The 14348-nt window shown below is 31.4% G+C and overlaps 1 protein-coding gene across 1 annotated transcript in view; it reads left to right on the forward strand.

Moving 5' to 3' along the window:
• Nucleotides 1-14348, forward strand: part of RMDN1 (regulator of microtubule dynamics 1) — a 32148-nt gene that overhangs the window by 2420 nt on the left and 15380 nt on the right. Inside the window, exons 2-3 of the mRNA XM_074270149.1 lie at nt 5431-5548; nt 13631-13718. Of these exons, the coding sequence (XP_074126250.1) occupies nt 5431-5548; nt 13631-13718 (206 nt within the window). The remainder of the gene's footprint in view (nt 1-5430; nt 5549-13630; nt 13719-14348) is intronic.

The raw sequence follows: 14348 nt of genomic DNA on the forward strand, positions 1-14348 counted from the left end.
GAAGCCTCAAGTCTTCAGCTAAAATCCTGCCTTCTAAAGAAGCCTTTTCCAAGACCTCATAAATGTAATAGCTTGTTTTTCATGTATCCTTTGTATGTAGCTTATGAGCATATTATCTCCACCATCAAACAACTAAAAAATAGGGACTCTTTTACATTTCTTTGTTTATACCTATGCTCATTCACAATGCCTGACATAGCAGGTGCTAATAAAGGCTCTTTTCTAATTAGAAGGGATATTTATATAATTAATTATAATCCTCATTTTAAAATTACATAACGTACCCCCCCCTCCCCGCTCCAGCTTGCATAATTGCCTGTCCATATATTTGTTCACCTTTGACATGGAAATTCCATGGGTAGAAAGTCCATCTTATATTTTCTGCCTTCCCCAATTCCTCATTTGCTTTGCCCCTTTTCCCAAAAGGTTTTGGTCCAGGTTTATTTTCTCTTTGTAGTGCCCTTGTAATCAAGCTTTATCAAAAACACAGTTTTCAACAATCAGTATATATTTAATCTCTATTTCATTTTATCTATTTCCCATGGAATTTCTTTTTGTGCTAAGCCCCAGTCTCACTCTGTTCAGTTCAGCAGACAGTTATTTATTTGCTTTAAAATTATTTAATAATATTTCATTTTCCAATTAGATATAAAGACAGTTTTCAATATTAATTTTTTTTCAAAGATTTTGAATTCCAAATTTTTTTCCTTTCCCAAGATGGCAAGCAATCTGATACAGATTATACCTGTTCAGTCATGTCAAACATTTCATAACATGACTCATGTTATGAAAGAAGTAGAACAAAAAGGAAAAAAAAAACCATGAAAAAAAAATAAGTGAAAATAGTATGCTTCAATCTGTATTCGTACTCAATTCAATTCTTTCTGTGGATGTGTTTAACATTTTTCATCATGAATCTTTTGGAATTGTCTTGGATCTTTACATTGCTGAAAACAGCTAAATCTATCATAGATGATGATCAAACAGTATTACTCTGTGTACTGTATTTTACCTAACTCTTACTCTGCTCATTTCAACTAGCATCTGTTCATGCAAATCTTTCCTTGTTTTACTGAAATCTGCCTGCTTATTATTTCTTATAGTACAATACTGTTCCATTATATACCATAGCTTATTCAGCCATTTCCCAATTGATAGGCATCCTCTAAATTTATCCAATTTTTTTGCCACCACAAAAAGAGCTGCTATAAATATTTTTGTCCATGTAGATTTTTTCCCTTTTTAATGATCTCTTTGAAATATGGACCTAGTAATTGTTGGATCAATTTTGTAACTAAATCAAATTTTACAACAGTTCCAAATTTCTTTGCAGAATTTTTGAATCATTTCACATCTCCACCATCAATGCATTTGGGTCCCAGTTTTCCTACATTTTCTCCAACATTTATTGTCTTCCTTTTCTGTCATATTATACAATCATAAGTATGAGGTGGCATCTCAAAAGTTATTTTAATTTTCAGCAGACATTTATTAAAGTGTTACACTGTTAAGTGTTTGTAAACATTACCACCTCAACCATTTGTCCAGATAGTTACTAAGTCATATTATTTCTGTAATCCACCTTTAGTATTTTTATAATAGCTTTTAATTTTTCCAAATACATGAAAAGATAGTTTTCAACATTTACCTTTGCAAAACCTTATGTTCCAAATTTTTCTCCCTCCTTAATATCCCTCCCCTACACAGCAACCAGCCACTACCAAAAGGGCTGCTATAAACATTTTTGCACATGTAGGTCCTTTTCCTTTTGGGATACAAGTCTAATAGAGACACTGCTGAATCTAAGCGAATGCATAGTTTGATAATCCTTTGGGCATAGTTTCAAATTGGTTTCCAGAATGACCAACCATTAGCATTTGCTTTTCTCCTCCAAACTATTATAATAGCCTCTTAACTGGTTTTCCTATCACTCATCTATCTCTCCTCTAATTCATCCTTCACACTGCTGCCTAAGGAATCTTTCTAACATGTAACTTACTTCCCTCTCATAAACTTTCAATAACTTCCCATTGTCTATTAAGTAAATATAAATCCCAGACCCTGATATTCAAGGCCCTCTACCATCTACCTTAAATTTTTCTTTTTAGCCTATCTCGTATTATTCCCTTTCCACCACTTACTCATTGTCACCTGTTTTCCTTTTGTCCTATTCTGTGTCTGTGCCTTTGTTTAAGCTACATCTTCTCTCCTCTCATCCCATGTCTGGAATGTATACCCCAGTTTGAAATTTATCAAAGCACTTGATGACTCCATTATTCTTTGACCCTTTTAGTAGAAGTGTGCTCTTCACACTTATAATAAATTTCTTATACCCTTTTTTTCTGGATTGGTACTGTAGTTATTTTTTATATCCTCTATTCTAAATTGGATCATTCATGATAAAGAATATAAAGCAGTAAAGAGGAACTTTCCCATCTTTATGGCGAAGTACTAGAAAGCATCAGGGATGATATGTTGAGCTATCTGAGCCTATTTATTTGTTTTTTTGGACTCTTTCATTAGCAACACACACACACATATATGCTAAAGAATAAGATTTTCTTTACTAGGCATTGTCACTTAATTTTTGATAATCATAATAGTGATCAAATAACAATTCATTGTGCTTATTGAAAACCTCTAATATTTGCCAAAATACAAAGTTTAATGCTTATAAATCAGTGAGCTTGTTTTTATTATTTAATTTAAAGATGTTATTCATATTGCTGTTGAATATTAAATTATGAACAGTTCTTTATACTATTTACTAAAGTCTAGAGAAGTTAAGTGACAGCTCAGTGATATATTTCTTGTACTGCTGATATTTTTCATGATTGATTGTGAAATTTGCTCATGTTGTATTCCAAGCATCAAATATTTATTTCTTAGTTGTAAACCATTATGAAAATAAATGAAATAGTAAGTTGTATGTATATGTATGTTCATATAAAGGTATTTATCTTTAATAGGATACTTTAAAAACTATGGTTTTGATTGATGTGGTTATTTTCCCCAGTAATATATATTGTAACTCCTTTATACTTTAATAAATGGTACTTGTGAATTGTAATGATGAAAAAAAAACTGATCGTTTGTTGGCCAACTTTTTAATGATTAGTCTGAACTTACTGAGGCAAATTATAATACCGTACATTTTCTATTGATAGCACCTTCCGCTTTGCTCTCTGCTAGCATAGCTTAGAAAAACCAGGTCAAAACAGTAGAATGTAAGGTCCTTGAGGAAAGGAGCTTTTCTAGCTATTTTTCCAGTGCTCAACAAGTGTTTGGCACATAGGAACTTAGTAAGTAGAGAATATATACCAATGCTATTTCTGTCTAGCACTTTTAGATTTGCCATGTGGTGTCCTCACATTTGCTATGTCTTACAAGTTCAACTTTATACAAGATAGAGAATGCTAGTATTAATCTCATTTTTACAGATGAGAAAACTGATACTTAAGAGAATGTAAATGACTTGCCTATGGAACAAAGCTATTAAATGTCAGATTTAAATTAAGAATTAAAATTAATTTTCTAGCTCCTAAGTCCTGTATTCTTTCTACTACAACTCAGTTTTAAGTTATAAAATATGTTGTTTCTATAATAAATAAGTGTATATAATAATATTATTTTAGAATTATAATAAATCTCTATAATATGAACATAATATATATATATGTAATATAGTTATCTCTTTCACATTATGACTTCCTCTATCATGATTTTAATATTTCATAGGTCAGTGTAAGAAATTAGATGGAAATTTTAAGTGTTTTTCCATTTACTTCTGACAACATGTGAAGGCAGCAAACAATACAGACGAAGTTGAAACTCAAAAATGCATACATATATGTGTATTGTTTTATAAAATCAATTCAGATGTTACAATAAATTACTGTAAACACCCCATAAAAGAATTCAGACTCCTATGGTAAGAAGGGAGGGCCAAAAATTTTTACGTAGATTTTCAAGGTTGTAGGAGTGCTGTGCTCATAACCTTTTGGAATGTGGAAGGGATAACTATATTATATATTGCTGTTCATTTGTTTTAGTCATATCTGAGTCTTTGGGGTTTTCTTAGCAAAGATACTAGAATGGTTTTGCCATTTCCTCATTTTACAAATGAGGAAACTGAGGCAAATAGAGTCAAGTAATTTGCCCAGGGTCACTTAGTTAAGTCTGAAGCAAGATTTAAATTGGGAAAGGTGAGTTTTCCTGACTTCAAGCCCAGAACTCCATTGCATCACCTTGCTGTAATAAAGTATATACATACCTATATCTTTACTTATATACATGTATGCATATATACTCACCTACACATACACACTAATGGAAAGAATATAGGACTTGGGAGCTAAGCATGTGAATTTTAATCCTTATTCTGCTATTCAATAACTTTGAATTGCGAGGAAATTATTCGAATTCTATGCATGTGTGTGTGTGTATATAATTGGGGAAGCATTGTTATAACCTGTAGTTACAACATGATGAACTTTGTACTTAGATGCTTATGCTATAGAAGACAAAATACAAATGTGAATCTGAATATTGGCTTGCTTATTTGGTGGAGGCACCAGTTTGAACATTTCTGGATTAGTTGTGTTTTACTGGCTCTGTCATTTATTTTAAAACAGGGCAGGTGATACTGGATATATTAAAACAAATTCCATGGAACCTTCCCTCTCTCCATCAGAGATATGGTTAACTTTTTAAAACTAATTAATTAAATACTGAATTTTTTAAACCAAATTTTTTTGATCTCTGGCTACTCCTAAGTATGTAAACAGAATTTATTTGCTTCTAATTCTTTAAATATTTTCATCACAGGGTGGTAGAAAGGGCAGTGGCTCTGGAATCAGAAAACCTAGAACCCCACCTCTGATGTTTACTTATATATATGGACCAGGCACAAGGCATTTTTGCTTCCTAGTTCTCAGTTCTATCCCCTGTATCATGTCCCGAAGGCCTGCTGTAAAATAGACTAGATGGTCTTTAAAATGTCCAGCTCCAGATCAGTAATTTTGTGAGCATGCTATTATTTTTTTTTTTTACTTTGAGTAATCTCCATAAACAGATCACAACTTCTCCCCAATTAAAAATAAAATAAAATAAAAACCTTATAAGTTAATGTATGTAGCCCAAGATCTCACAAAAGATTATCCCACAGCAACTAGCCTTATTCACTAGACTTTATTAGATGTTGCTGTGTCCAGGAAGAGAAGAAAACTTTGATAATAAATGTTGTGTTGATATGAAATTTGTTTTACTAAAGAATTTGTCAAAATAAGTAATTCTTTGATTATCCATTTTCTTTAAGATGTGTTATTTAGGGGGCGGGAAACAGACAGGAGAAAAATAATAGAATTTTTGTCAAGGATATCAAGTCATATTTTGTAGTAGTTTGATAACTGACAACATTTGCTTCCTTAGATTCTTTGGAATGCTGTAGTTTTCAAAAGGGGCCCCATAATCTCAGCATTGTCTTATTTGGGCTTTGAAATTTACCAACTGATTTCTCAGTCTGCTGTGGTTCATGCTGAAGTCAATGGTAAGTGTTAGTTCAGAATCTTAACAACTTATTATTATGGGTTTTAAAAAAATGTTTGAGGTGTTTGTTACGTTTTTGTTTTGCCAAATAACATTTAGTAAAACAAATATAATAGGGACAGAACAACCATTTCCATTTCCTGCTCTCATGAATTTAGTGATCTGGCATGATGAATATGTCTTGTTTCTGTCAAATTTGGGCTGTCTTTAATAACAGATTAATAGTACTTACTTAAAGCCATATAAAAAGTCTGTCTTACCAGCTCATCTATTGTCCTCCTTTTGATCTACTCAAGGAGGAAGAAAAAGAAGTGTAATAACATGAGCTTTGAACAGAGGATAACAATTACAGGCAACCTATATAAGTATTTATAAAACTATAATGAACAAAAGTAATTAAAATGTTAAAAAAAAATCCAATGGATTATATTTTTTAATGCCAAATAGCCACTGTGTAAACAAATCAGAGTCAGTATATATATTTTAGATAGCCATGATAAACTTTTGAATATTCATGTTTCTTTTTAATTGATTAATTACCCATGCCCCTTATTTTCTGTCATTCATGAAACCCATCTACATAGGGTAGATAGGAAAGGGAAGAAATAATTTTCTTTTAATCCATTAGTTTTGCAGCATAGTCCTGCTAAAAGTTGTGGTAGTTAAGGAATTTAAGGCAGTTTGCCAAAATGATTATCTTGGATTTCTCAGTCTGTTTTGTTGGATTATCATCTTTGACCCTCCCAATGGGTGAATGCAATATAGGAGTCTACCTTGGGCTCTTCTCCCTTGGAGATCAGCTTCCATGCATTTAACTGTTATCTACATGAAGATATATCTCATATGGATATATCTTTCTCCTGAGATCAAGTCCCATATCACTAATAGCCTGTTGTTTATCTCCATCTAGTTGTTCCTCTCAAATTCAATGTGTCTAAAATTCTCCACCTAAACTCATTTCTCCTGATGTGCTCCTTTCTTTTTAGGCTACTGCACCCTCATTTTAGTTACCTAGATTTACAACCTCAGTCTTTCTTAGCCCTTCTGTTTCTGCCTTGTTTCACTCATTTATTTGCTAAGACTTGTCAGTATGAAAAGATGTATCATACATTTATTAGAACTGTAAGAGAGACCATATAGCTAAATTTCTTCATTTTACAAGTAAGGATACTGAGACCTGGAAAGTTGAAAGGATTTGGCCAAGTAGAGTAAGTATCACAGGTATTTGAACTAAAGCCCTTTGGTGTAGATTTCATGCTCTTTTTTCTGTACTATACCTCCCTTTTCTATCCATCCCCTCTCAACTTGCACAGCCAAGTGAGGCACTACTGAGCTCTTGGCTAGAGTATTGTACATCACCTTCCCTACCTCCCAATTGGTCTTCTGTCCAATGTCTCTTCCCTTTTTAGTTCACCTTGTGTACAACCGACAAAGTGATATTTGCAGTGTCTAGCATGAAGAAGGTGCTTAATAAATGCTTGTTGATCAGTTTATATTCCTAAGGCACAGATATGATTATGCTTTTCCATTTTTTAATGCTTTTAAGTGGTTCTCTATTGCTATTGGTATATAGTGCCACTAAAGCACCAGAGCAGTCTTTGTTATGTCATAGATTGGATCTAGAATCTTTGGCAAATATTTAGTAATATATTTTTATAGTACTTGATATTTTAAAAATAGTATACAATATTGTCATAAGATATAGGCATTAAAGTTGTAAGGGTCCTTAGAGATTGATTAGGCAATCAATAAGTAGTAAATATCTCTTATGGCAGGGATTATATGAGGTGCTAAGGACAGAGAAAGTCCCTGCTCTCACGGAACTTAAATAATTTTGAGGAGACAATGTATACACAATGTGATAGCATTCCCATATGCACATAACAAATACAAAATAACTCGGAAGGGAAAGCAGTAACATCTGAGGGGATAAAATAAAAGCTTCACATAGAAAAGAAGTGTCAGACACTTGGCCCATGGGCCCATAACACAGTTAGTAACACTAACACCAGAGTTAAATGAAATGGGAAATATTTAACAAATTAAAAATACAATAAAACATAGATAATATGATACTTTAAAACTAAGTCATCTTGTGGGTTCCAGGAATCCTTAATAGCCTTGTTTCTGTCAGAGTTTGATATTATTGATGTAGAAGGGGACACAAGTTGAGCTTTAACAGAAGCTAGATAGTCTAAGGTGGAAGTGAGGAAGGAAAGCAGTACAAGTGCAGGGGACTGAGTTGGTATATCATATGTGAACAATTTGTCTGAGAGATGGACAGCCTTTTATAATCATACTGGAAAGGAAGATAAGAATATCATCATTTAGATATTATTAAATCAAATCCATTTATTTTCATAAATGAGGAAATCAAGGGCCAAAAAAGATTAAATGACTTGCTTAAAGGATTTGAACTCGGTACTTGCACCTATGCGTTTTCCATTCTATCATGTTATCTTTAATTTTTCATAGCAGTCCTGGGAAATAGCTGAGATTAGAATTTTATGCTCATTTTACAGAAGAAAAAATTAAAATCTAAGAAGATTAAAAGGTTCAGCTTTTCTTTTTCAATTTGGCTGATAGAAGAACTACTACTCTTTTCACTATAACTTCATTAACTTTTTGTGACTCCAGTCTCATTCCCAGGCTAGAAATAATTATATTAGCATAATGAATGGGTAGATGACCAAATAAACTATTTTGAAAATGAAATGAAAGATTAGTATATTTTAAATGAATATGAATGATAGTTTTAAAAAGAAATTTCTTTAATGACAAAGTATAGTTAAAGATTTTAATATCTTTAGATTTTCAAAATATTGTAATATTTATAAACATTTTTATTATTCTATAAAATGAATTACAGTATTTATGTATTTTAATTTTATATATTCTCCAGTGTGTTTTAAAAATCATTTTTGATATTTTACTACAGTCTCTTTAAACATATCTTGAATGTTTTGAAAATGATTCTGTTTAGAATAATGATTATTTAATTATCCTAGTTTTCTTTCATTAGACGTCAGATCATTCATATCTAATTTTCTATGAGATAGTGCTAACCATTAGTTTTGATTGTTAAAGATAGAAAATAAAATAGGTATTTGTTGATTATCTTAATTTTCAAAACAATTATTCTATAAATTTCACAAATCAATATTTACTGATTTTTCCTTGTTCCCTGTAGTCATTGTAAAGTAACTTACTCCAACATTGTCTTTATTTTATGATTCCTATTGTTCATATCTTTTGGGAATTAGTATCTAATTTCATGATAATCTGCAAGCAATTCCTTAGTAACAAAAAAAAAAAAAAAAAGATTTCTATCTTTTTTTATGCTGTCACATCAATTTAAGGTGTTTTGTCCCCGACCAAGATTAATTCAAACTCTTTTGTATGGAGTTTTTAGAAATGAATTAAATATTAAGTTTTATTTAAGATTTAAGATAGTTTTAATGTGAATTCTCTTGCCTAGGAATAAAACAATTTAAATCAGTCATTGGCTGATTTTTGCCACTAGATGGTGCCAACAATTAACAGAGATTCTCACCACCTCTCACCCTCTGTGGAAATCTGCACAGCAGCCTTCACAAGTCATGTAACCTCTATTTTAACATTTATTTTCCATATTTCAAACTAATTGTTTAAAATCAATTATTAAGTTCTTAAATTGGATACTCACTTCCCTTATAGAATATACTGTTTTACCTGACAGTTTTTGAATATTTGAAGACAACTATTTTGTCATTAGTCTCCAAGCTCTGACATCCCTCATTTCTTCAATTATTTCCCATTTGATATGATTTCAAGATATCATATCATTTTAGACATCTTTCTCTTCAACTATCCCAATTTTATCAACATATCTTTTAAAATTTAGTGCCCAAGATCAAATACAATACCATATGACATTTTTATTACATAATTAAGATATAGGAAAATTAGCTCTCCTGGGGGGGGAACGGAGATAAAGTACAATTATATGCTATTAGTACTAGAAGCACTTTAGAGAGGTAATATATTAAATTAATGGTGAGATAGAATTCAAATTACTATATTCCTAATCCAGTACTCTTTTCTGTTCTACCAAGACAAAATCAGTTGCATACCATAATGCTTGAAAAAAGAGAGGAGCTATTCATTTCTGTGGGTGAACCTTCTTTTTTCGTTTTAAAGATGCATTTATTTAGGAATCACTTCCCTTTCTTCATTAGGTTCTGGTACTTATTGTTTTTGTCCACTTTAGAACTTCTAGGGAACCCATGGTCTCAAAACTGCTGAATTTTAGATGTGGAATCTGCATCTGCAGTAGATCATTTGTGTTTTCTTATTAGCCATATAAAAACTTAGAGCACTGTCACTCTGCTTCTTAACACCTAGGTAAGAACCCCAGAAATGTGATTATGGAACCATGCCAGTTGTATACAAAGCAAAATTTAACATTCCTTCAGGAATGAAATCTGTTCTTTGGCAGAAAGAATGCAGTTTTCCCCTCAAATGAGACAACCACAGTTTACTTGTTTGTGTACAGATAGAAAGACTAGGGCTTATTTTTTCAAAGATTTGAGGAAATATTCAAGAAATATCTCTTAGGTGTCTCAGATTTGTAACCAAATTTAGAATTTCACTATATAATAGGTGAAATTACAACTGAAGTTCTATTTATGTTAGTTTTTAAAATGAATTGATATGAAGCTTGGTCCATTTTTAGAATATGGTTTCTTTATGTCAGTAATGTAGCTTATTTTTAAAATATTTTCAGGAAAAGCACAGAACATTAAGCAAGTTTTAAAAAACACCTGATTTGCAGATATGTGGAGTGGCGCACATGCTCCCACCATAGTATGTAAGTCTATAGAGCCATAGTAAGTTTATTTTTTTAATTAACTGTACATTTTTGACTTTTGTGAAAAGATTTTAGAATTTAAAAATGATATTTTAAAAGACTACATTTATGTCATGATTCTGAATTATATTATTTAAGAAATTAATGATTTAAGAGAGTATGGAGTAAAAGTGCATATAATAAATTGAAATAATAGACTAAATTTCTCCATAAATTTTTGCATATTGCCTCATAGTCAGTGGAATGTGGAATTCATAGCTCAAGTTTTAAAAAATATCATCCTTCTCTTGTATACTGGTGCCCAGGAAAATAAGGATTACAGAATATTCTACATGATTAGTAAGTAACCCATCATCTTACATGATCCCCATTTAGCATAATGAAATCCAGTATTGCTCAACATAAGATAATAAGACTGTTCTCTAGTATCATAAAAGGCTTTGTGTTCTTAAATCCCAGTCTTTTGAAATTGCATGATTGATGGAGAAACAGATTAAAAATAAATGATAATAATAGCAAATTTCTAAAACTAAGTCTGCCACGTTATTTTTTAAAATATTCATCATTGAATCTATGAGCTCAAGAAGGTTTTCAGGAAAATCCTGTAGGAGTGTGTGTATGTGTGTGTGTGTGTGTGTGTGTGTGTGTGTGTGTGTGTGTGTGTGTGTGTGTATTCATTTGTTTATATCTGCATATTTAGTTATCTATGTATCTTGATACACATATTTACACTTGAAAATTTTATTTACATTTATGTACCTTTAAATAGTTTTTTATAAGATAGAGCACACAAGTTAAAGATTGTATTGAGTCATTGCAACAATTCAATAAGCAGTGCCCATTTGCACCAGGTGCTGATGACTAAAAAACTGAAATATTGTACTCTTCTGTCAAGGAACCAAACATTCTATTGGGAAAGATAGATTCTAGTGGATATGGAGATAAAACTTGTGTAAAAATAAGTATAATGCAACAGAAGAGGAAAGGAGCAGGGCTGGGAAGAAATATCTAGATCAAGTGTTCCATGTTGAAACCTATGAGGTAGGTGTCCTCAGCAGAGAGACAAGGGACTATCTATGAGATAACATCTGACCTGGAATTTGAAGGAAGAGGATTTTGATAGCAGTAAAAAGTAGGAGATTCAGTTCAGCACAATGTAGAAATGTATGGAGGTGAGAGATTAAATGATATATTTAGGGAAGTGTAATAGTAATTCCATTGGCCTGGAATATAGCCCATATGAATAAGAGTGATGTGTGATAATGCTAGAAAGGTATTTTGGAGCCAAATTATAAAAGGCCTTGAATACCAGATTGGATAGTTTGAAAAAGACAGTTGGGATCTAGTGAAGATTTTTGAGCAGAGATGAGACATAGTATGTGCTTCAGAAAGATAATTTGGTAGCACAGTAAAAGATAGATTGGTTGATAAGGGGAGAGAACTGTAAAGAAGCTACTCTAGTTGTCCAAGTGGAAAGTGATAAATTCCAAAATGCTGATAGCTGTTTAAATGGAAGAAAAAGCTTGTTTTTGAGGAATGGTGGTAGAATCAATATGACTTGGTAAACTGGATTTTGGGAGGTGAGGGAAAGGGAAGTGTGTAGGTCAACTCTAAGATTACAAACCTGGGTGATTTGAAGAATTCTAGTATCCTCAATAGAAAAAGAGAAACTTGAAGGAGGAATGGATTTAGGGGAGAAATCTGATTAAAGTCAGTTTTGGTCACATTGAGTTTGAAATTTTGGTTAATATACATTTCTTACAGAAACAAAGAGCCTTAGTTCATGGTAAAATAGTGTTTTATTGCTTTTCAAAAACTGTCCTTCCAATGATAGGTTCAAAACAATATAAAATTTGGGCCTTAAAATTACATCTGGCTTCCTACTTGAGAATATGACTAAAAAAGTAAATGTTTAATTCCCTTATAGGATATTTTTTCTCTTTATATCCCCAGAATACTATGCATACAGAAGACACTTGATAAATGTTTGTCGAATTGGTTTAGTTAGCTTCATTCAGTTACTTGGCCACAGTTTACTTGCTCAATCACTTTAGATTTAAACAATGTTAGAAAAAATTTTTTGGTCATAAAATGGTTTAATAATTTAGAAATTTACTATCCAGCCGTCAGTGCTGGAAAAATTATTTCAAACATACACATCCTTAACTGAAGGTCAGTATCCTTATATTAGTCTATAAAGGATGATAAAATTATTTTTAAAAGCCATTTTAAAGTCTTTATAGGAGAACTTTTCTTTTCCTTTTGTTTTTGGCTTGCTTTTAGCTTCATTTAACTTTAAATGAAAACAGTAAAATTTCTATATAAAGAGTTTCTATGTAATATTAGACCATTAAGGTATAGTTCAACACTAGATATACAAGACAAGTAGCCTGAGTTCACACTGCATTTTTATAGACAGACATATAATTACAAATCATATTTCTATGATTTTTATGAACAATTTATTTTGTCAATTCTTTATGTGTTTAATTTTTGCCCTTTTCTAAAACTCCGTCTTGGTTTTTCTATTTTGTATACTAACTGGTTTTTCATTACATATTGGGTTTCTTTATTACTTAGATAATTTTATGTCATAGTTCAGGGCTGTTTTCATCTTTCATTTGTTTTCTCTTTATGGATATTAGTCATGCTAACATGATATAAAAAAGTATTATTCTGATATTCTGTATTTTATCAGAATGGGAGTTATCAACAATGATCATAATTATAAGAGTAGACAAGTTTGAAGGTAGCATGGATTAATTTTCATTATTGTTACTGACTTTCATTAGGCTGTTTCATTATCATCACATTTTAAAGTCTTTTCTGATATATTGTTTAATAGAATGTTAGTATGTTTTTGTCTTAATTACTAATTGACTAACAAAAGGATGGCCTTTTGTTTTTTTCTCAGAAACCAAAGCAGAATAAAATGTTTTTTTTTTTGTTTTTTGTTTTTTTTAGATGATGACAATGTGTAATAATCAAATTTATTAAGTTTTGGAGTTTTATATGTCTGTATTTGTATAGGTATAGATATGTGGATATCTACATATAGTTGTAAATATATGGATATTTATACACAGATACAGATAAATGGATATCCATGTCTATGGCTAGATACAAATATATATGTATTATATATGTGGATGTTTGTTTTTTATTAGATATAACTGTTAGTATCTTTAATTTAGCTAAAACGATTGTTTCTCTCTTCCCTCACATGCTGTGAAGTTAACGAAATCCTTGAACAAGCAGATTACCTGTATGGAAGTGGAGAAATAGAAAAGCTTTATCATTTGTTAATCCAATATAAACAAAGGTATGCAGTAGCCCAAGTTTTTTGACTGACTTGTATCTTTTTTTCACATCTTGCCTTTTAACAAATAAAATGACTCTTTGAATTTTGGGGAGTTTCTTAATGACTTGTATCATATATTTCAAATCAGATAATTTTTTTTTAATGGTTGGAAGCTTTGTTCATGGTGTAGTATCTCTATCTTATATAGATAGAAAAAGCATGCTTAGGTGTTGGGGAATACAAATGCAAACAAGAAGAAAGCTGGTCCCTACCTCCAGGTAGTTTACTTTATTCTAAAAAGGGAATACATCTGAAAAGGAGATGAAAAGGAGAGTTTGGGGAAATTATCCTGGAAATCTTGACTGTAAGCATGAATAGTTTAAGCACTTAGTCATTGGGGGAAGAGCCCTTTGAGGTGAGGGTTTTGCTATCCTGAGAGATAGAGAAGTCATTTAGGAAGTAATAGGCTAGTCAGAGTTCAGAGTGATCATGGATAGGGTGATACTTTCTTAAAAAAGAAGATCTTTTTGAAGCAAAATTGCTATATTTACCTGATTATCTCTAGTTTATAGAAGGTTGGTATTCTGCTGAATCTGTTTATATGTTGAAATGTCACTGTTCCTATTTATCATACAAAATGATTTCAAAGTT

This window comes from Sminthopsis crassicaudata, chromosome 1, assembly GCF_048593235.1.
Source record: "Sminthopsis crassicaudata isolate SCR6 chromosome 1, ASM4859323v1, whole genome shotgun sequence".
NCBI classification, from domain to species: domain Eukaryota; kingdom Metazoa; phylum Chordata; class Mammalia; order Dasyuromorphia; family Dasyuridae; genus Sminthopsis; species Sminthopsis crassicaudata.